Source organism: Cynara cardunculus (assembly GCF_001531365.2).
Source record: "Cynara cardunculus var. scolymus isolate 2C chromosome LG 8, CcrdV1, whole genome shotgun sequence".
In the NCBI taxonomy this organism is placed as follows: domain Eukaryota; kingdom Viridiplantae; phylum Streptophyta; class Magnoliopsida; order Asterales; family Asteraceae; genus Cynara; species Cynara cardunculus.
The window spans coordinates 22,670,136-22,692,945 of record NC_037535.1 but is presented as its reverse complement, the minus strand read 5'-3'; the positions used below and the strand labels follow the sequence as shown (position 1 = coordinate 22,692,945).

Below are 22,810 nucleotides of genomic sequence, written 5' to 3'. Positions count from 1 at the left end.
CCGACTCTCTCTTTCTCTCTCTCTCTCTCTCTCTCTCTATATATATATATATATATATATATATATATAGACGAATGATCGTGTAAGAAGGAGAGTTAATGTGAGAAGCGTAATAAGAGATATAGACCCTTATCACCTTTGATATCAAATTCACTCATGAATCGTGCTTGATACGGTACATCTCAATGCATCTTATATAATGTGCATCCAGGGATGAAGAACCCTTCTTATGCTTCTATTGGAACCAACCCTATATACATATATCTCTTGTAACATACATGCGCAACTAAATATGCACACAAGATAAACATATTCAGAACACAATCTAAACATCTTTAACAAATTTTCTATTGTGGTCTCACAAAGTCATATATTCAAATCTAGTTTGTTGCTTTAGTTGATATTTACAATATGTTCACAAGTTATACCAGATTTCGTAAATTCAGAGTGTGTTCACAAACTATAATATTTTTTTTAATAAAATGTTCACAGTATATTCACTTTGTATATAATATTATATATTTATTTGAATGTATCTTACAAGAAGAGAAGAGATGAGAGAGAGTTTTTTTTAAATTATATTAAATCACATTAATTTTTCAATCTTAATTTAAAATATGATTTTACATTCCTATTATATTATACATGTACACACCTAAAAATACAAATAAATAATGTAATCTTAAAATATATTAATTCTTATCCAATTGAATAAACTTGTATTATTCTACCAAATATATAATTCCAATACAATATTAATTTATTTAAATTTAGTTTAATTAAAAATTGATCTGATATATTTATGAATCAACCAGTTATTCGGTTTGAGAATTCCCGAATTAAAATCAACTTATATTACTCGTCGATGACAACAAAAGGAATCCATCGATTCAGTTTTATGATTCACGGTCCGAGTTTATACATACAACAATAAAAATTGAATTACTTCGATTGAGAAAGTTGAATATATTCGTATAATTATGGTCGATATATAATATCAAATTATTCAATTTTTATTCGGTTTAATAATTAAATCTTGAGCTTGTTTTGAAAAAAAATAAATCTTAAACGAAATAAAAATTGATCTGTTTGAAACTTCTATGAATCAAAACGAGCTCGTACTATTCGTTAACGAAAACCAAATGAAATCAATGAGTTCGGTTTTATGATTCATTGGTACGGGTTTGTTATAGAAAAATAAAATTGAATTATTACGATTTTTTAATCCGAAATATTTTAATTTCATTACTATTTCTTTAAAAATATAAAATAAAATCACAAAAATAATTATGAAAATTACTTAAAAAACCAGAAGAAAATAAAGAATGTCACCCGCTATATTACTGGTACTAGCTCCAATATTTAAATAAGTGAAACGACGACGTTTTCTTGATTCTTTCTCGGCGTTTTTCCTCGTCAAACATTCACGGGCTTGCATAGAAACTTGAGCGACGACGCCGGCGAATCACCGGCGGCGGCGGCGCCTCTTCCACCGCCGACCAACAACCTCTCATAATACTCCACACAAAACAACGACAAAGACAGCTCCACTTCATGCTGGTTCCAGACACGTCTCACCACCTCCGATTCACCACCACCACCACCGATTCTCCTCCTCTTGAGTCGACTCAGCACGGGCCTCACACACACCATATACAACCTCCGATACCCACCCAATGCCGAAACCACCGGTCGGACTCCAACCGGCGGTGGCGACACGTGACGAAAACACAAATGTTCCCACAACGAATCATTCCGCACAATCGAACACCATTGCCGGCAAACACACGCTGCTGAACCTAACGATCTTCCATCGACCCTTTGCAGAACTTCGATCAACAAATCCAAGTTATCATTTATACAAAACCTCCCATTATCATTATCATCATCATCATCATTATGAAACACCTGATCTTCATTTTCATGAATCAGAACCATGATTGAGTGGTGGTGAAGATGATGGTGATGGTGAAATTGAAAAGGGTGGTGGTGAAGATGAAGATGATGATGATGATGGATTTGAAAAGGGTGGTGATGGGGGGTTTTGTAGAAGTGAAGAAATGGAGGGGTATCGACGGAAGGGGGGAAAACCCCAAGGGACAAAATTCCAAGGGGGTGTGAAAGAACAGAAACCAATGCTTTGGGGGTCAATATTTTAATAAATATTATTTTAAATGGGGAGGAAAATGTCAATTTCTTTGTTTTTTTGGGGTAAAGTGAAAATGTTGGTTTGTTGTTTGTTTTCTATTTTTATTTATTTATTTACAGGATTCAATGCTTAATTTGTTTTTGATCCGTTACACCCATCAAATTGTCAAACCTTTTCGTGTAATTATTATTTTTTATTTATTTATTTAATAATTCACAGTAATTTTATAAACAAATATTAACTTTTATAGGAAGAAGAAATGCAACAATTTTTTAATGAGGGTATGCACATCAACTTGTATATATCTTAAACTAATTTTAGATAGAAGTGTGTAAAAAACTATCCGATCCAATTTAAACTGATCGATTCAGTTAGTATCGATCGATCAAAATCGAATATCCAATTGTAATCGGATCGGTCGGTTTTTGGATGGTAGTCAATCATCCAATAAAATCGAATTGATAGAATCCAATGACTATCCAGTTCTCTATCTAATTATCATCCAATTAATAGCTATATATAGTTATTAACATTTCCGTTATTGTTATTGTTTTTTAATAACTTAATATAATATATGAATAATTGGTTGGAATGGTGGATTCATTGGTTGAGTATTGGATCAAAAAATTGGATGAATCTAATCTGATCCAATAGATAACCAATAGTAATATACAACTGATGTAACCGACCCGATCCAATCATCTATTGGATTTTGGTTGGATCGGGTCGAATGTCCAACGTTAATCGGATTGGATAACAAAATCCAACATCATTATTGACTGGATCCGAATGAACACCCCAATTTCACGGAACCTTGGTATAGCCAGGAAAATCCCAATTGTTTTGCATAACTCGAACCGATAATATCTGAGAAATATTCCCCGAAAGTCCAAGTCTTATTGATAGTTGAGATAACTCATAAATATTTCTTATTTTAAAAAAATGGTGTAGGAAGATAAAATTTCAAATTATAAATTAAGAAAAAAAATTCAATTTTTTTTTTAATTTTAAGTGATTAAGGGGCCGTTTACCAAACGCTTATCCGGATAAGCGTTTATTAAGTCACATTACCTTACCTGGTGAATACGGTAAAGACCAAGAGATTTACCCGGTAAGTAAGGGCGACGACTCTTACCATGGTAAACGCTTACCGGGTAAATTATTGCATACGATATCGTTTCAGTAGACTAAAATCTTACCCGATAAGTAAATGATAGTGTTGAATTTTACAAGTAAACACTTATAAAAAAAAAACATAAATGAGTTTAAAAGTCCTTGAAATCCAACTACATCGATCCGCGTTCTGTAACCTGGTTATTATATAAAAGAAGATAATGGTGAAGGGTGAAGGGTGAAGGGTGAAGGGTGGTGGTTGAAATGGGAGAGTCATAAACATGGACCATAACTATACATACACATGGATCCATGGTCCATGAATGTAGGTGTTGAATATAACAGTGGCTAACACCTACGATAGATAGCCACACCCATTTAGCTTCAAATTAGTGCACTCTGTCATATCATATCACCCCTATTTCCCACTACCTTTTTTTATTATTTAAAAAATATTAATTTCTACTAATAATTATTAACACCACAATAATATAACTATCCAACCCGTTATGCAAGTCAACCAATCCCAAAACAACCACCTATTTTGTAGATAGCTCAGAGTCACCACAATTTAAACTTCTGTTTTACCCAGATAATATTATTTGTGAACAGAGTTGTTAATCTTAATTTTTTAGTTGACATGATATGAACAATGTTTTTGTAGTATTTAAGCAAAAGTCAAAATTAGATGAGTTGACTTTATAAATAATAAAACTGAGAGGGGAGGGGAGGGGGAATAAAACAACCATATCACCTTGGATGCTACACTTGTGTTTCAACCAATAATATTGTGTGTTGAGTTGAGGGTTCACATTATGTTGTTGTTTGAAGATTTTAGAACCTTGTCTTCATCTTTCATCCTATTCCTTTGAGAATCCTATGATTTTGATTTCTTCTTTATTATATTTGACATAATTCTGTTACTGTTATTTTGATATATCTGAATATTAAGATGGGTTCAGATATTTTTTTTTTTACAGAAACGGATAAAGAATGGTTGAATATACGAGGTCGGGTTGAATTGCCCAACCAACACATAATGGTCGGTCCAGTATTTTGGATCAAATGGATTTGGAAAGGTGTATATGTTTTTGTACGATTTTATGCGATTTTTAGACTGTTTGAGTTGTTTTCTTTTGAATTAAGTTTTTAAATTTACATATCGAATCACTAAAAGATAAAATATGCACGGGATACCACTTATTCGACTCGTCACTGTAGGAAAAAATATGAGGGTCTTGAAGGTTCACTTGTTTTAAATAACTATTTGTTTCTTTAAGTTACAGGTCAGAGTTGGGTTTCGGTGAGAAGAGAAGTTATGGTGAGAAACATAAAAAAAAAAAAAAATCATCATTGGATCAATCTTAATTGAATGTCAACATTAATGAGATGCACCGAAATACACCAGATCAATTCATCTCCAAAGTGCAATTTATGGTGTATCAAGGGTCAAATCTCTTATTACAGTTCTCACCATAACTTTCCTTCTAACATCATCTTTCACCAAATAATCGGCACAATACACCGAATCAATTGGTGTTGATAAAATTGTATTCTTATTTTATTTTATTTTATGTCAATTTTTTGTATTAATTTATTTAAAAAAAATCCGAATAATTCTTGGATTTAAATACAAAAGGAAAACCCTTCAAGTGTTACGAATAATTCTTGCAGTCTTGTGAATGGATGGATGTATTATGTAGGCATGTAGTCAGACATGAATGAATAGATGTATGCATGCATATGATATGTAGGATGCATTATGTATGTATGATGGTTGGGGTATGCAGAGAATAATGTAGGTTAAGATCCAACCAAAGCTAAAGAGACCCAAGGCATCAGAGTCAGGTAGTTTTCACTTTTAGATTTGGTCGTCTGAGTGGTCTTTGGATTTTGGCCCATGCCATCATATTCATGCCATTCATCTTCACATACATACATAATAATATATGCATAGAGTTATGTTCAAACCAGAAAAAGAAATAAATAAGAGGATACGATAACGAACATATCACATATTACACTACAATCACGTGTAAATTCATATGTGTTGATTATGTTATGTAATCACATGTGATTTGACTGTTTTCTTATTTTGGCCATGTTATCGGGTGATCACATGTATATAATTTTTAGTATACAAACGAAAGTCTTTAAAAACATTTCCAAAACCATCTAACAAGTATCGAAGACGATTGTAAAAATATCGACTTGTACAGGATGCAATAAAAGTGGTACAATAATGACAATAATATGTAATTGAAAGTTGGAAAGAAAGAAAGAAAAGGTAGCTATAAAAATTGTCTGGTATAAGGTTGGAAGTATAGCATTGGGATTCTTTATGATTTGATCTCAACAAGCAGCAAGATTGCAAAAACAGCCCCGTGAACCCCGTAATTTCAAAAAGTTTTTTCACTTTTAATTATATATATATATATATATATATTCGTTCAATGGAGAACTGATTAGTTTGTGATAACTGTGAGATCTAATCTCAACCACAAATCAATGGATAAATTAGGAATTAATTTTTTTTTTTTTTTTGGTAATTTGACTTAAAATTATAATTAAAGGGTATTTTAGGTATTTTAAATTTTTTATCTCTCATCTCTCTCTCCTACCTCCAGCCTCCGACGAACACCACGTGATACCCAAAATACACCAAGATACACAATGTGATACTCAAAATGCATACAATGTGGTACCCAAAACACACCAAGTAAACTTTGAGATCAATGTGATACCAACTGTGGTACAACTGTCACATGTGGGTGTTTAGTGTTCGATCATCGGAGGCGTCTTGCCCAGACAAGATGACCGGAGGAGGCCACCGGATTTGATTCCTGTGTGTGTGCGTGTGTGTGTATATATATATATACATATATTAAAATAATTAAAGTAATTGGAATATTTAAGTAATCAAAGTAAATTGAATAATCAACACAATTTACTAATTTGTCCTTTGTTTTATTTTAATAAATAACATTAATTATCTAAAATGATTGGCTCATGTTGGACCTCACATTTACCATAAACTATTTAGTTGGATTTTCGTGAGACCACTTGTTTATATTTGAAACTTCACAGCAAAACGCTGTGAATGTAAAAAAAAAGTCGAACATTCACAACAAAACACTGTAAAGTTTATCTTTACAGCGTTTTGCTATGAAGTTTCAAGTGTAAAAAAGTAGTCTCATGAGTCTCACAAAAACATGTTAGTCTCATATATATATATATATATATATATATATATAATTAAGAACTGCAAATATATTATTTTAACGAATAAAATTAAATTTGGATTAGTACCGGAAAGAGTACATTTGCTTTTAAAAAGTACATCTTGGTCGAGTTTAAATAAGAAAATGTTTCTCATTTTGAACTTGTAATTTATTTTGAGTTTACTGTTGAATCACGCTTTATGCACGGAGTTCTGGCATGGTGACTTTAAGAGACTGGTTGTGGTTATTTTTGGTCGATACTGATTGTGGGGCAATATTCAAACTACGTAATAGTAATTGTAAGTCGAATGGATGAGTTGGACGTTGAAGGTGTGTTCAACGTTTGAGATGTGATGTGGAGGATTCGTGTATAACTTTTATCATATATCATATAATACGTAAGTTCAATCTGATAAATTCGAATCTGGTAAAAAATTATATCAGTATAATACAACATATAAATACAAATATTATCACTAAAATAAATTCAATCACAAGGGTGGTGCTTGATTGGTTTGAGCTTGGCTCCAAAGGTCAAAAATATCAGGAGGTCCCAAGTTCAAATCCAATGAGGTATAAAAATTCTCTTGTGGCCACGGAAGTTCAAATGATGTGACTCCAGGCTATCTGCAAAGCAGGTGGTCGTTCTAGGATTAGTCGGCTTGCATAACGAGTTGGATATTCAAGTTAATAAAAAAAAAAAAAAGAACGTAATAAGTTTAAAAAAAAAATATGGTAAACGTTTTAAACGCTACTATTTGACATTAATGTTTTGTTTTTATGAAATGACAAATAGATTTTTACAAATATAAATATTTGATTTAATCTTTTTTTTTCAACTCTTAACATTTAAATTTTACTATATTATGAATTTATTCTTGATTAGATTAGAAGTTTTGTACCATATTTTTTATTCTTCAAAATTTAAACACTCGTTAAATAATATACATGGTTGGGTTCATGTGAGACCAGCTTATTTTTGTGAGACTCATGAGACCATTTTTTACATTTGAAACTTCACAACAAAACATTGTGAAGGTAAAAAAAGTCGAACCTTCACGGCAAAAATACTGTGAAAGTTGTCTTCACAACATTTTGCTATGAATTTCAAGTGTAGAAAAGTTGTCTCATGGGTCTCACGAAAACAAGTTGGTCTCACCCACGTCTCTCTCTCTCTCTCTATATATATATATTTAATTTAATATCTAAAATGCTCTTTTGAGAGACAAAGATAATATTTTGCTTTCAAATCTAGACGTTGTCACAGTCTTTGTGGTCATGAAGGTTCATTTACGATAACTTCAAGTCAATGCACGGTCGTTTGAGAGATTAGTCGGTGCACATTGTAATGATTAATGATTAAAAATAGGCCACTTAGAATTAATAATTTCTTAAGGTTACAGTAACTTTTAAAGTTTTATATGAAAATCAAATACGAGGATTTAATTACAGAGTTTTGGGAATTTACTGTAAAAATATGTATAATATGCGAAATTATCTGTTCTATAAATGCTATAATATGCCATTTTTTTTTGTAATTGCAAGTAAAGAAAACAGTACATTTACGACAACTCTAGATAAAGAAAATGTTGTATCGTTTTAAGACGAAAATAGTGATCTATATCACCTTTTATTTGTAAAAATAGAAATCCAGTTATTTTGGGACAGAAAGGATATGCTTTATTGAGTTGGAAATGGTTAAATGATTAGATGTAAAGTTTTTCGTATGAAGCTTCACATGTGAATGTGTACGTTGAGTTTCATATATATGAAAACAAAAGCCTAGTTGGTGATTTCACATTTTACTCAGACTTATTGAATGACAATTTGCGACAGTAAGCTTCACCCACAATCCAAAAAAAAATCTACGAGTGGCCACAAACCTACATGTAGATGACAATATTCAAAATTGGTTGATTTCATCACCCGTTTGTTCTTATCAAGTTTGGTTCTTTTTTTAAATTAATTATAATTTCGGTCTTTGTGGTTGCCATTTTAATTTACTTTTGTTCCATCTGATTAACTATAGTTAAAAAGGTTACTTAACTTTTTTGTTTTGTTTTATTTGATCAAATAGTAAATTACAACTTAAAATTATGGTAATAAAAATAATAACCAATTAACAACCACACAACGTCATATACTTAATATTTAGTAATAGAAAATATAATTTTAATAATTTTAGTACAAACATTAAAGTTGTAATTAGTATAAAAAGACGAGTGCAGAGAAAACATATTAGCCTGCTTAGGCGATCATGAACGTCTTTCATGAATATTTGCTCGTATTGTTGCTCCTCTAAACTTATGTGTGTGTGTATATATATGTATATATTTTTTATAATGAAAAAAATAATAATATTCTCATAGTGAGATATATAAATATTATAGTGGAGTAGCAAATATGTACAAGCTTCTATACAAAATAAAACAAAACGAAGAAACAAAGGAGAAAAAGGTAAACGCAAAGAAGATCAATGGAAGAAACCATGGGGTGAAAGCCAAACCTCTCTTCTAAACTCCAAATGAGTCTTCCATTCTTTAATTAAACCTTTCTTTCTATATATATATATATATATATATATATATATATATATATATATATATATATATATATAGAAAGAGAGAGATGAGTTATTATACAACCCTTTACATTTATACAACTAATATAACTTAATCTCAACCGTCTATTTAATTTGATGAATATGTAATTTCATAAAAGTTTTGATTGTATACTAATATAAAGTATTGATCATAATTAATGAATCTTATTTATATTTCATAAATATATATAAATTATAATAAATGAACTCTCATCATTTTCATAAATATTTCAATTTATTGGGTTGCATTAGTTGTATAAATGTGATGAGTTGTATTTGAAACAATCTCGAAAATGGGCTAAAAGTGCTGAATTGGGGGAAGAAAAAGAACTCAATTGGGCTTTGGCATGAACCAAATCAAAAGTAAACCATTCCCATTATTCCACGTAAAACAAAAAATCATTGGTTTGATGGGAAATCTTTTGTTTTAAAGTTGATACGAAAATAGAAACAATTAGGCCAAGTTAGTGATTTTAGTCTCGTTATATTCTTGTATATCCATGATATATATATATATATATATATAGGGCCAAGATCAAATGATAACCATCATTTTTGTGTTAACCTTATTAACTGATATTGGTCATCAAAATCTATAATCAACGGTTAAAATTAATCAATAAAAAAATTTAAATTTTAAAGTTTGAATTTTAACGAGGCCTAGTGAATAATGATGAAAGGGACATTTTGGGAAAAAAATACACTTATCAAGGGTATTCTAGTAAATTGAATTCATTTGTAACCCCCAAACAATTAATGGGGAGTTACAAACAATCAAATTCCAAAAAATATGCATTCATATATTTTTTTACTATTGATCTTCCATGTTCATTCTTGTATGAATTCCTAAATCGCATAAAAAACACGGTAGTAACAATTTTCGGTATTGATCAATTTGAACACAAATGAACCGTGAACACAATTTGAACAAAAATGAATCGTGAACACAAATGGACCATGAACACAACTTGAACATAAATGAACCGTGAACACAACTTGAACATAAATGAACCGTGAACACAATTTGAACAAAAATGAACAACCATGAACACAATTTGAACACAAATGAACTATGAACACGATATGAACACAAATGAACMCGATATGTGCAATTTTTGGCCCATATATTCACATACATAGACGTCCCACAAAATTAAGATAGCATCTGTTAATTTGTGTTCATCTGTTAATTTGTTAAAATTGTGTATACGGTTCATTTGTGTTCAAAATTGTGTTCACAGTTGTTCATTTGTGTTCAAATTGTGTTCACGGTTCATTTGTGTTCAAATTGATCAATACCGAAAATCGTTACTACCATGTTTCTTATACGATTTAGGAATTCATACAAGTATGAACATGGAAGATCAATAGTAAAAAAAAAAAAATTAATAATATGAATGCATATTTTTGGGATTTGATTGTTTGTAACTCCCCATTAATTGTTTGGGGGTTACAAATGAATTCAATTTACTAAAATACCCCTGTAAGGGTAAAATGAACAAGACATAAACCTATAAGAATAATGAAATTTGATTGTTGAGAGGGTTTTCAAAGTTAACACAAAAATGATGGTTAACATTTGATCTTCCCTATATATATATATATATCGTGTAAGGTAATTTGTATGCAAAAAACATTGACTTTAGTAGGATTAATGACAAAAGAAAAAATCTCGACTATAACCCGTTTGTGAAACAACAAATAGTGTAGAACTTGTTGGGCTTGAAAGTGAGATTGGTCACGAACTTATGTAGGTGAGGTTGCACAAGGGGAGTTACGGGCAAAGTTGGTCCTCGCATTTGGCCTACCTCCGAGACAGGGATGGTGAATGTGAGCCTAAGCTCACATACAGAAGGAGGGATGGTAAGGTTCTACACGACCTCATGAGTCGTGTAGTCCTCTGTCCAATTATGTTTCGTGCTGCTATAATGTGAATCAATGGTAACCGGTAGTGTAGTTTTGTGCATGATCAATTAGGAACCATTGTAGCATGTAGGTGCCTGGTTCATTGCAAGTTTTTCAATATTCGTTCGTATCTCAAGAAATCCAGGTGAACTTTCGTGGTTTGTTTTCCAATGGAAGACATACAACTAGCATGTTGAGACCATGCAATTAATTATGGATGATTATATGTGTTATATTATCCATTTTATATCGTTACTTATAGTTTCATACAAATTTAAATGTACACGTAATCTCAACAGTACACTTATCTGTTTGGGTTTGTTATATGGAATCAACATTTGAGCATTATAGTATACCAAGTGCATGGAAGGGCTTGACTTGGTTCGCTATTATAACACTTTAAATTGATTATGTTGTTATAACTGTGAAATAATGCACGTGAAAAATAGTTTCATATGGAAGGGTTTGACTTGTTAATGATTCTAAAACCCTCTGAATGATTTTGTATCATTGGCTCCACTTAACCATTCAACGCCCTAATTTCATTGTAAACAATTACCAAATAGTTATATTTCATTTTGCATTATATCATGAGAGCCTCTTAATTATTTTGACCATTTAATCATTCTCGACCCAATCATTCAGCAATTGCCGAACAGACGAACAGTCCCTTATTGTTTTAAAACCATGTAAACTTGAAATTGTGAATTATGCAACTTAAAAAGTGTAAAAATATACTGGCAAATGCAAAAGCTCCAAATTTATTGGGGATACGTAAGAAAAATAATATTTCATGTGGGGCAAAAGTAGAAATAAAGGAAAAATAATGGGGTGAGAATGTAAATAATGTAAATTTAGTCGTTCCCCTATAAATCAAAAACAACTTCATCGGTATCTTACTTTTCCGGTGACCGATCCCGGAGGGTTTTGCTATAAATTTCCCAAAAGACGCACAAAAGTTTTCGTGTTCTAGTTCGATTTTCGAATCAAAATCTTATCGATTCTGTACAGGAAGTTAGTGTTATTAATTTGGAAATTCTAGGGTTTCGTCCCCAAAGCTATTCAATAAACTAAAGAAGAATGGGCCGTTCACGGGCAGTCAATCACTCTGCCGAGGAGGATCCAAGTCAAAGGTATTCATGTTATTATAATTTAAATATGTCATAACGTGGTAATTTTGTTCGAACTTAAAATTTTTCACTAATTTAAGTGGTTCAATTTAGCTACATTCATGTCTTTTTGTGTATTCCGAAGTATCTGAACGATAATTTGCTACAATTTTGAAATGAAAACTACCATGAACAATTACAGAATTCAAAAATCTTGTTTGCTTGCTTTTCTATTATGGGTTAGCATAATCTGAAGCCTGTATCATCTAAAGTCAGTTTAACTTCTTACCTAGAACAATGAAGTATAAAAGAAGACAATTGAACATTATGCATTGTATATATTGTCATATGAGGAACTTGTTGATTGTGATGGGGATACCTGTGCATTCATTTGAGTACATCTTACTACTTGTAGTAATGGTGTTTTTATCTGTTGTATTCTTCAGTGTTATGAGTTGGGTGATAATTCATCATCAGGATTAACGATTTTATAACATTTAATGAATTTAAATTACAAGTCTTTAAGATGCATGATTAGTAATGTCACTGTGATCCCTATATATTTATACAGTAGGTAATTCCTTCTATGTGACGCATGCTTAAAGGTCAATGCCTGAAGTGGATCAAGTGTATCAGTTATCAATTTCATTTTCATTTTTGTTTGATCATTTATTTTTCTAGTAGTTAAGAGCTTACAAGAGAAATTTTGTAATGACAAACTCTCTAAGTAACCAAGAAGCTCACCTGAAAATCATGAGCTACTCTTATACAAGATCACTTTGAAACTTGTTTAGTGCTCTTTTACGGATCAGTAAAAAGATGATAATAGTAATGCTCTCCCTCACAATATACATAGCATTGAACCATTCCAAGAAGACTATTCTTCCTTCTCATGATATTATGAAAGATGAAGTGAGAAGGATGATGGCAGGTCGAGGAGTGATATTTATAGGATGGTCCTGAGTGTATGATAAGCCAATTTTTAAAGTAGCTGGAATATGGTGAATGTCATAGTAGTTATGTTAATAAGATCAAACGATGTAATAGTTGTAAGATATGTCACCATGAGAAGCAATCCATATATACATAGATATTGTTTAGGTAGCGTTTGGTACGCAAACATGATTGGACAGGACTGGATAGGACAAAACTAGATAGGACAAGAGGGTAAGATTGAACAGGATTGGACTGGACACATCAATTGTCTGTCTGGTGTTTGGTACGACTAGCATTGGACAGGACAAAACTAGACAAGTTGCCCCCAAAAGTAGTTTGATGATCTTTTATATCATTTAATAGTTATAATCAACACAAATAAAGTAAATGGTTAAATAATTTAATTTATAAACATTTTTTACACAATTTTCATATACATAGGTACATACATATATAATAGTACCAAATTTGAATGAAAAATTTGATTTAATTGATGGTAGTTCGAAAAAAGCGAATGTGTACAAAGGAGAAATTATGTTTTATTCGGTTTGGAAGATCCTTATCAATTGGCGAAGGCACAGTGAAGATTGTTGCAAGAACAATGGTTGTGAAGGTAAAGGCATTGGTGATTGGTGGATGATGGTGGTTGTAAAGGACGTGCTGGTGGCTAATTGTGGTAGTTGTCAACAATGGTGGAGGAGGTAGTAATGGCTGATGTTGGGAGGCGGTGGTGGTGGCGGCGGCGGTTATGGTGGAGGTGGTGGCCACCGCCGATACTAATGGTGGTGGTATGTAGTTGACGGTGGTTGCGGAAGATGTGAAGATGGTAGATAGCAATGGTGGTGGTGGTGGTCGACAATGATGAAGGAGGTAGTTGTGGCCGATGTAGTGGAGGTAGTGGTGGTGGGCAGTGGTCTTGGTGGCAGATAGTGGTGGTGGTGGAGGTGAGGTGGTCCACGGTGGTAGTGGTGGCGGCAATGGACGGTGGTGGTCGGAGGTCGACGGTGGTTGTGGAGGTGGTGGAGGAGGTTATTGAAGTGGAAGAGGAGTTGGAGGTGGCCGACGATGGCTACCGGTGGTGGCGGTATAGCGGTGGTGACCACTAAAACAAATACCATATTAAGGTTATATATCAAACGAGGGTAGATTAGTAATATTTTAGTTTCTGTCTCATTCTTTTCACATCTTGTTCCACGTATTTTGGTGGAAAAAAAAAGCTTTTTTTGTCCCACGCTATTCCACCTTGTCCCAGTCCCATGTCGTGCAAAACGTGGGACAATGAGTTCTTGTCCTGTCCCATGTTGTGCCAAATGTGGGAGAATGAGTTTTGTCCTGTTCTGTTCCGTCCTGTTCCATGTACCAAACGCAGCCTTAAATAATATAGTGTAATGTTTTTATCTCATTGGTGAGATGGTAGAGTTTTGCAATAAGTCTTCATTTGATGGATGAAGGTAGATGTGCCAAAGAGAATTGTGGAACAACCAAAGACATTGCAAAAACAATGTGAAGCAATTGTGCTTTTGAGGACCTCGGTCATCTTTTCTTTTTGTGAATATGATCTTGGTTAGATTTGCGAAAGAGAACATTGTCATACCGAGATATTAACATATAGCAACTTCTTAAAGATACATGACTTGTGTAAATGTATTGTCCTGCTTGGCTCTTTTATTCCTATTCTTTCCTCTACAATACAAAGTTTGTCAAGATGTATGTGCGTATTAACTTGATTCCGAGTCATAAATTTATATCCAACCCATTTGCTAAATGAATAATCTTTGAATCTTTTTTTTGCCACTGGAGTTCAACAAGATACCTAAAACGACAATTTTAGTAAGTGAAAAATGTCAGAATTTAGTGTCACGTGATGAACAATCCATCAAATGAATGATGTCAGGTATGAATGGATAGAAATCAAATTCAACAATCTTTTCTTGTAATTTGGAAATACATAAAGGCAGTCTTTATAGACGTAGAGAAAACAAAGCTTAGAGTGGAAAAATGTCCAGAGTGTCATCAATTTTGTATGTTCTTTTGTTATGTCGGTGCATGCTCTCGTGCGTTACTTCTTATTACAGTTTGGTTTTGAGATTGACCTTGAAGATCAGGCCTCACTGCATATACTGATAAGGTAGGCTCTCCTGAACAGCAAAGTGTAGTACTAATTTTGGGGGAGGGAAGGTGAGAGCAGCTGTTTGGTTAAAATATTGTCTAGAACCTTCCGGGGTATTTATTACTGAGCCTAGCAATCTTTTATGGTAATTTTGCTGCAAAACACGTTCGTCTTGTGTTTACTTTTGCCTTATCTGTTCTATGACCCTTGCATTCATCAAATTTCTTTGGCTATATATTCTGGTTGAATCCTTTCCAACCGTGGTGTTTTTCTGTACAATGTCCAGCCGATCAAAGAGAAAGCGAACTGCCTCAAATTTGGAGAATCTGGAGGCTGCAACTTCAGGTATTTGATTTCAAGAATCCTCCGATAGTTTTGTATGAGAAGTATAAGTTATGTTGAGAGAATAGTATCTCGAACAACAGAGTCTTCATCTACTTTTGCTTCTCTTAAATATTTCTTGGAATGGGTTGAGCAGGGGGGTTGTGGTCTTCAGGTGACTATTGCCTCATTTTTAGACCTCCATGAAGGTTAAGAAACAGGACACGATAAATGGAACCCTCATGACGAATTTCACATAAAAACTTAAAATTTCACCAAGAGAATGTAGAGCTGTTGAGTGCAAAAAACCTAGTCATCTTGAATACTTCTGTTGCTCTCTTGGGGATATTTTTGGCCATGGCCTTTAATAGTTCTCATGTAAAGTTTATCTTTCCATATCCCTGGATGATTATCTTTCTAGAACACGATCCAGTGGAGTGGGTATGCTTTCCATTAATTACTTTTCCGGGTCGATTAATATGGTTAATAATGATATGTTCCTTGGCAGGTATGGATTTTCCTTGTCGTTTCTTTACTCAACTCAATATTCTTTTACTGTACATATTGTGTGATTTCAACGGAACCTCAATTTCTTTTAATAGGCCAAGGGATGAGTGAAGGCAAAAAAGCGTTGTACCATTGTAACTACTGCAACAAGGACATTTCGGGAAAGATACGCATCAAGTGTGCTTGCTGTTCTGACTTCGACCTTTGTGTAGAGTGTTTCTCTGTTGGAGCTGAGGTTTACCCTCATAAAAGCAATCATTCATACAGGGTTATGGTTAGTAACTTTATATTTGGTGCATAACCTCTCTATTTTATATGAATAACTTAGATGGTTTCTGCTAAGTGTTACATTGTACAGGGCTCTGTAGGCCCTATATATTCTCTAGTAATGTGACTAATGCCAACGATCAACAGAAAATTCTTGTATCTACTTTAGTTTGATTTGCCTTGTTACTATCATGAGCTAATCAGCTAATCGCAACTGGACATGTGGACAGAGCATACAGAGTAAAGTAGTCAGGAGGATAGAAACATTCAGACTTAAAACCATCATTATTTCAATTTTGTTGTTCAATGAAGACCTATACTTGACTTTTATTCTGACTAGTATACGCTTGAAATTCGGAGTTGCTTATTGTTCTACTATATTAGAGCAGAATTCACCTTCATATCATGCCCATTTATTCCGAGGAAGATAGATCATAGTAGAGGATGACTACCCTCTTGAGAAGTTAGTTTGTGGCTCTGCTTTGGCACAAGTATAACAAGCCTATGATAGTTTGCAGTAAAGATTCTTCTGTTTATTAATTAGGGCTATTTGATTCGTGTCTGCCTTATGGTGTCATCTAGGCGATACTGGATAAACAAGTGTTGAGATTGTAGGAGATCCTCGTCCTTTCTTACTTCACAGCACAGGCCCCCAAAATAGTCAGTAGAGGAGACTATTTTTTTCTTTGCAGGGTTTTACGGGAGTCATTTTAGGGAAGTAGGCATGCATAGCCTATCCCATTGGGATCAAAGACTTGTTCATGTTGTAGATACAAACATACATACACCAATTTTTTTGAGCTTCAAAGATTGATAATGATATTTTCTCATTCAGCCATTGCCACTTCTGCCATTCCTACTAAATTACCTGTTATTTACCTAATTCATCTTGTTACCATCTTTTGTTTGTCTTGGTATGCAAATTTTAAAGTCTCCTTGGGCAATGGCCATTACTCATACCTTAGAGCTTTTTATTTCCACAGGACAATTTATCATTTCCGCTCTTCTGTTCCGACTGGAATGCAGACGAGGAGATATTGCTACTTGAGGTATTTTCTTCTACAGCTACCTTGAACATATTTTTTGCATGCTAGTGAAGTATTGCTTTTAGACATAATTTATCAAACTTAAGTTTCTTTATCATTGCCGAATGTAACAAAAAAATATGTGCTCATACTTGTACATGTATTACTACGATTCTATTGATGTTACAAAGGATGAATTATTTTAGCACTCTAATGAAAATCATCTTTCTGTAGGGGATAGAAATGTATGGGCTGGCTAACTGGAACGAGGTTGCCGAACATGTTGGAACCAAAAGCAAATCACGTTGTATTGAGCATTATAATACCATATACATGAATTCACCATGCTTTCCGCTCCCGGTATAACAATTTTTTTCCTTTTTTTCTACAATATTCATTTTTTGGGGTACATTGGCAGAATTTTATGTTTGTGCCATGTCTTTCCAGGACATGTCTCATGTTATGGGAAAGAATAGAGAAGAACTTCTTGCAATGGCCAGAGGGCATGGGGAAGCCACAAAAGGTCATACATGGTGTTCAATTGAATTATTATTGTTATTATCCCACAACATGTCTTGAGCTACTGTTTCTTGATACCAGAAAACAGGAGATGTGAATTCACTTATGTGCAAGTTGCTAGCAGTTTATCTTTTGCCATCACCTTATATCCCATAGACATGTCCAAGCTGTCATCCTTATCATTTTTATGCCTTGCTTTCTTTCAAAAACCACATGCCTCCTTTTGTTTACAACCGTTCCACTTTTGATTTTGTAAATTCTTTCAGGTATATATTGTACTAAAAAATGTTCACTAATTTTTTTATGTAATTTGATGTGATTATATCTTTTGGCTTGGAGTGCAACAATTTATCGCTTTTTTAATGTTGAATACGTAACTCGTTTGACACTCAAATGTCAATTGTGGACTCTCTTTCTCTGGAGCAGTGGAATTTTCTGAAATTGAAATATTGTACATGTGTATATAGTCCATGTATTGATGTTGTTTATGTTGATTGATTTTCTACATTGCATCAGGGCTCCCAACTGGAGGGGAACTTTCTGTGAAAGAGGAGTCTCCCTTCTCTGCAAGAATCAAGTATATCATACTTCTTTAACCTCTGTCTATTTCATGCAAATTCATTTTTTCATCATTACTCAATCTTTTGGTAATGCTTGGTCAGGGTTGAAGATTTAAGAAAAGAAGGTTCCGCAGGTCGGTCCTCATCTGCCTTAGCTTCTGGTATGTGCGAGTTGTCCTTGCATCTCTCTCTCTCTCTCTCTCTCTATATATATATATATATATACATCTCTCTCTCACACAGACACACACGAGAGACAATGATGTAACAATGTTTTCTCTTTGTAACATAGATGTAGGTTCCGTTGGAGGTTCTGGCACTGTTAATGCATCAGCAGGGGCAGGAAAGAGAACATCAAGCATTGTTCAAAGTGACAAAGGTGGCGATGGGATTAAGATAGAAGGTATGTCCGAATTGCACTTATATGCAGATAACCATCATTAGTTTCTTATGGATGCCTATCCAGATTAGGTCTAGTGTGGCAGATATGACTAATGGACCATCCTTGTAGATTCTTGGGCATACAAAAATCAATGAACATCTCAGGACTAATATGAAGTTGTGTTCTAGTCTGTCTTTAGACTATAATACTGTACCATCATTTTGTTTTTCTTTTTGGTTTGGATGAAAATCAATTCCTCACAGTAGGTTGGCCTAGCGAGGGTTGTGGTGAATATCAGATGCAAAAGTTTCTTGTTGACAGCTTGCTTATAACGGTTCGAATAGAATCGTAGTTTGTATGTTAGTAGTATCTAGTCTCCCATCCAACTAAATGGACCAGGTTCAATTATTGCTATATGCTCGGTTCAGTTATTGCTATATGCTCAATCGATTTTGCTTATGCTACCCTACCTTCATTTCATAATATTAACCATTTTGTTTATGTCCTAAGCAGTATGAAAAGTTCCCATATGTCCATTCTTTAATGTCTACAACACCGTATAGATTGTCTAGATAATCGACTTATTTATACATTTATATGAACACATATACATCAGTTAGTGTCTTTCAATGAATGTTTTGAAATATACTTTTAAACACAAGAGGTATGCATACTTGATAAAACAAGATTCAATTACTAGTTCATAGTTTCTTATCTTGAGATAAAGGCTTTGAAGGTTGAGTCTTCTTAGATTCAAAAATTCATCTTGGTCATTTTTTTGTCAAAATTGATTTTTTTTAATGTTTTCAGATGGAGTTCAATTTTATTGAGACCCTTCATTGAATGATATACAGCATTGGAATTATGTTTCCTGTTCCTGTAGTCTTGTATGTGTGTGTGTGTATATGTATAGGGCCAGGTTCAGGGGAAAACTGCAAAAAGATGAAAAACCGAGGAACACCCTAGTAACCATTCATCTCCACGGTATGCACATGTGCATACAAGTAATTTGTAAGTAATTTGTCTGGTATGCACACGTGCATAGAAACCAGGAAAATATGCAACTTCACCCTGATAAAAAAGAGTTCTGAAATCTCATTATTAGATTTTGATTCAAAAGATGAGTTGTAGCTAGAGCTGGACATATCAAGAGTTGAGCAAGGTCCCGTGCACCCGCTCACTCGATTATTGTAAGAGATAAAAAATGAGACGTTAATGTGGTGCACCCGTCTAATTATAAGTGTGCTCTTAAATAAATATATCAACATACGGAAGCTGGTAAGATCGTTCGTTGTAATCTGTAAACACACTGCTCCCCAAGTGGTCTCGGGTTCGAGGCTCATTTGGAGCATTTGCTTATTTTTTATCTTTTAAATTAATGGTTCCGAAGTTTTAAAAAATAGAAGGGTGTTTTGAAATATTTTGAAACTGAAGGGACTAAATCGAAATTCTTAATAAAGCTTATCTCAACAATGGGATTTTGTTCCCACTTTTGTTCTTCAATCACCACCCATGAGGAATCATCCATCCTCTCATCTAGTTCGTATTTTCCAAGCATATTATTTGTTTGTCCTAAATTGCTTTAATTTCATCACTGATTTGCCTCATTTACCCTAAATTCTAGGTTTACTCTAAATTGATTTTATTTTATTATATATTTGCCCTAAATTCTATATTTGTTCTAAATCTGATTTGCTTTAAAATTGTGTAGTCCTTTTTCATTTGCTCAAACCCTAATTTTATTTTAATTGTAAAATATCATATTCAATACTAGAAGCCTTAGATGCATTAAGAAACAAAATCAGGAAACCTAGAAGAAGAAAGATAAATGACAATCAAAACCAAAAAAGTTCCTTGTAATGATGAAATTCGGCTAAAAACACGTCGAGTGTAACACATAGTCTTGCATCTTGCTCAAAGGTCAAAGTCGATTTTATTTGAAATCATGTATGTTATTCCCAGATTCTCATGCAGACAGAAGCTTTGGAGAGAAAAAGCTGAGGACATCAGCTGAAGAGGGACCTTCTATAACGGAATTGAGTGGCTATAATTTCAAGAGGCAAGAATTTGAAATTGAATATGATAATGACGCTGAACAATTACTGGCAGACATGGAATTCAAGGATGCTGACACTGATCCTGAACGTGAACTTAAACTACGTGTCTTGCGTATATACTCAAAAAGGTCAACCATCATTTCTTCCTATCTTTCTGCTTAGTTGACCATGTGCATTAATGCAATTTAAGTGATCATGACATGCGTGGTGCTATAAGGAATTGCTAAGTATTCATGTCTTTCTGATTAACTTCATCTGCTAATATGTGTTGCTTACGATTAGACCCCATATATGGATTCTTTATACGACCACCCTATACTTTCTGACATAAGGGTCTGATCTGTTTCCACCTTATCTACCCATTTCTCATATTTATTGGTAAATTTTGGCAGGCTAGACGAGAGGAAACGCAGGAAAGACTTCATCCTGGAAAGAAATTTACTTTATACTGATCCTTTTGAGCAGGGCCTCTCCCCAGAAGAGAAAGAAATATGTCGTCGCTACAGGGTTTTCATGCGTTTCCATACAAAAGAGGAGCATGAGGAATTGCTCAAGACTGTCATTGAAGAACACAGGATTCGAAGACGGATAGAGGATCTGCAGGTTTGATATGTGCCTTGAATTTACGTTAACTTAATCATGTTACAATATACGCACCTTAGGTGCTGTTTGATTTCAACTTAATAAGCTTAATGGGTTTATGGATTAATAGGCTAAGCTATATACTATTGTTTGATTTTGGCTTCATATTAAACAGATTCAGACAGATTAATCTCTTCAGACAGCTTAATGGGAAAAAAAATAAACCCCATACCCACTTTGTGCGTTAAGTATATAATGTGGTTTGGGTGATTCTATCACAGATTTGATTCGTATTTTATATCTGGTAGTTATATAAGTGTCTTATTTTTCTGCTTTCTTAGTATTGATTTTAGAATACATGTTCAGGAAGCTCGAGCTGCTGGTTGCCGCACATCTGCAGATGCCGAAAGATACATTGAACAGAAGAGAAAGAGAGAAGCCGAAGAAAATGCACGCAGGGTGAAGGATAATGTACAGCCTGGTCCTAGCGGCAAATTTTTACAAAGAGCAAATCACCTAAAAGGGGATCCTGATGTTGGTGGTGCCACCGGCAAAGACTCTTCTTCCACATGTGGAGGGTTAGGTATCGGCAACGTGGATGATTGGGATGTCACCGGACATTTTGGTGCAGATTTACTCTCTGATGCTGTAAGACTTCTGATCACTTTTTTTAATCTTTCTTCCATTGTTGAAAAGGGTCATGGTCGGCTTACTATGTGCATTTTTTAGGAGAAACGACTATGCACCGAGATCAGGGTTCTTCCTGTACATTATCTTAGCATGTTAGAGAAACTGTCCGTAGAGGTTTTGAATGGTCACATTGCTCAGAAGTCGGATGCACATCGCCTGTTTAATGTTGAACCGAGCAAAGTGGATAGAGTTTATGACATGCTTTTAAAGAAGGGAATCGGTCAACCATGAACCAAAAGACCATCCGGGATTAACCCAGCGGCTACCGTTTCTGGGTATGGTTAACTAGACCTATTGTGCAATGTACTACTAGTACAGAAACCTTCTCAAACCCTAGTTATTAGATAATTACAAGTATGTTGTGATTTGTGAGCCTAATAAAATTGCAGTGATGGTTTTAAAATGTGTAGCTTATGCTACATTTGGCTCAAGTACTGTTCATTTACCTGGTCAGAGATAGTTGGTTTTCTATCAAGTCTTTTATGGATAAAATTATCCGTATTGATTAATTTGTATGTAAAGATTGAGAAGATTTTTGTTTAGAAGGGTTTTTTAATAGATGGAAGGAAACGTGTTTTTTTAATCGACAATGATAGGTTTGTTAAAAAAACTTGACTTTCTACATAAAGCTCTCCCCGTAATAGCTTATTGACTAAGGGGTTGTTTACCAAATGCTTATTCAGATTAGCACTTACCAAGTTATATAGCCTTAACCAATGAATATGGCAAGGATCAAGAATCTTACCTGGTAAGAC

At 33.8% G+C, this 22,810-nt stretch overlaps 2 protein-coding genes across 4 annotated transcripts; one reads left to right on the top strand and one right to left on the bottom strand.

Moving 5' to 3' along the window:
- Nucleotides 1–1,416: 1,416 nt before the first annotated feature.
- LOC112516324 (F-box protein SNE-like) lies at nucleotides 1,417–1,938 on the bottom strand. The gene has a single exon (XM_025123338.1). It carries the CDS (start codon nucleotides 1,936–1,938, stop codon nucleotides 1,417–1,419), a length of 522 nt encoding a protein of 173 aa, XP_024979106.1.
- A 9,957-nt stretch (nucleotides 1,939–11,895) lies between these two features.
- LOC112517178 (transcriptional adapter ADA2-like) lies at nucleotides 11,896–22,611 on the top strand. Of its 3 annotated transcripts, none has more exons than XM_025124530.1 (13): nucleotides 11,896–12,123; nucleotides 15,432–15,490; nucleotides 16,069–16,247; nucleotides 17,224–17,289; nucleotides 17,500–17,625; nucleotides 17,713–17,788; nucleotides 18,301–18,361; nucleotides 18,447–18,505; nucleotides 18,637–18,747; nucleotides 20,836–20,911; nucleotides 21,176–21,386; nucleotides 21,732–22,013; nucleotides 22,095–22,611. In XM_025124530.1, exons 1-13 carry the CDS (start codon nucleotides 12,071–12,073, stop codon nucleotides 22,284–22,286), a joined length of 1,551 nt encoding a protein of 516 aa, XP_024980298.1. In that variant the 5' UTR covers nucleotides 11,896–12,070; the 3' UTR covers nucleotides 22,287–22,611. The 3 variants fall into 3 exon arrangements, with proteins under 3 accessions (XP_024980298.1, XP_024980297.1, XP_024980296.1); XM_025124529.1 differs by having other exon boundaries at nucleotides 20,701–20,911; XM_025124528.1 differs by having other exon boundaries at nucleotides 20,689–20,911; nucleotides 22,095–22,610.
- Nucleotides 22,612–22,810: the final 199 nt, after the last annotated feature.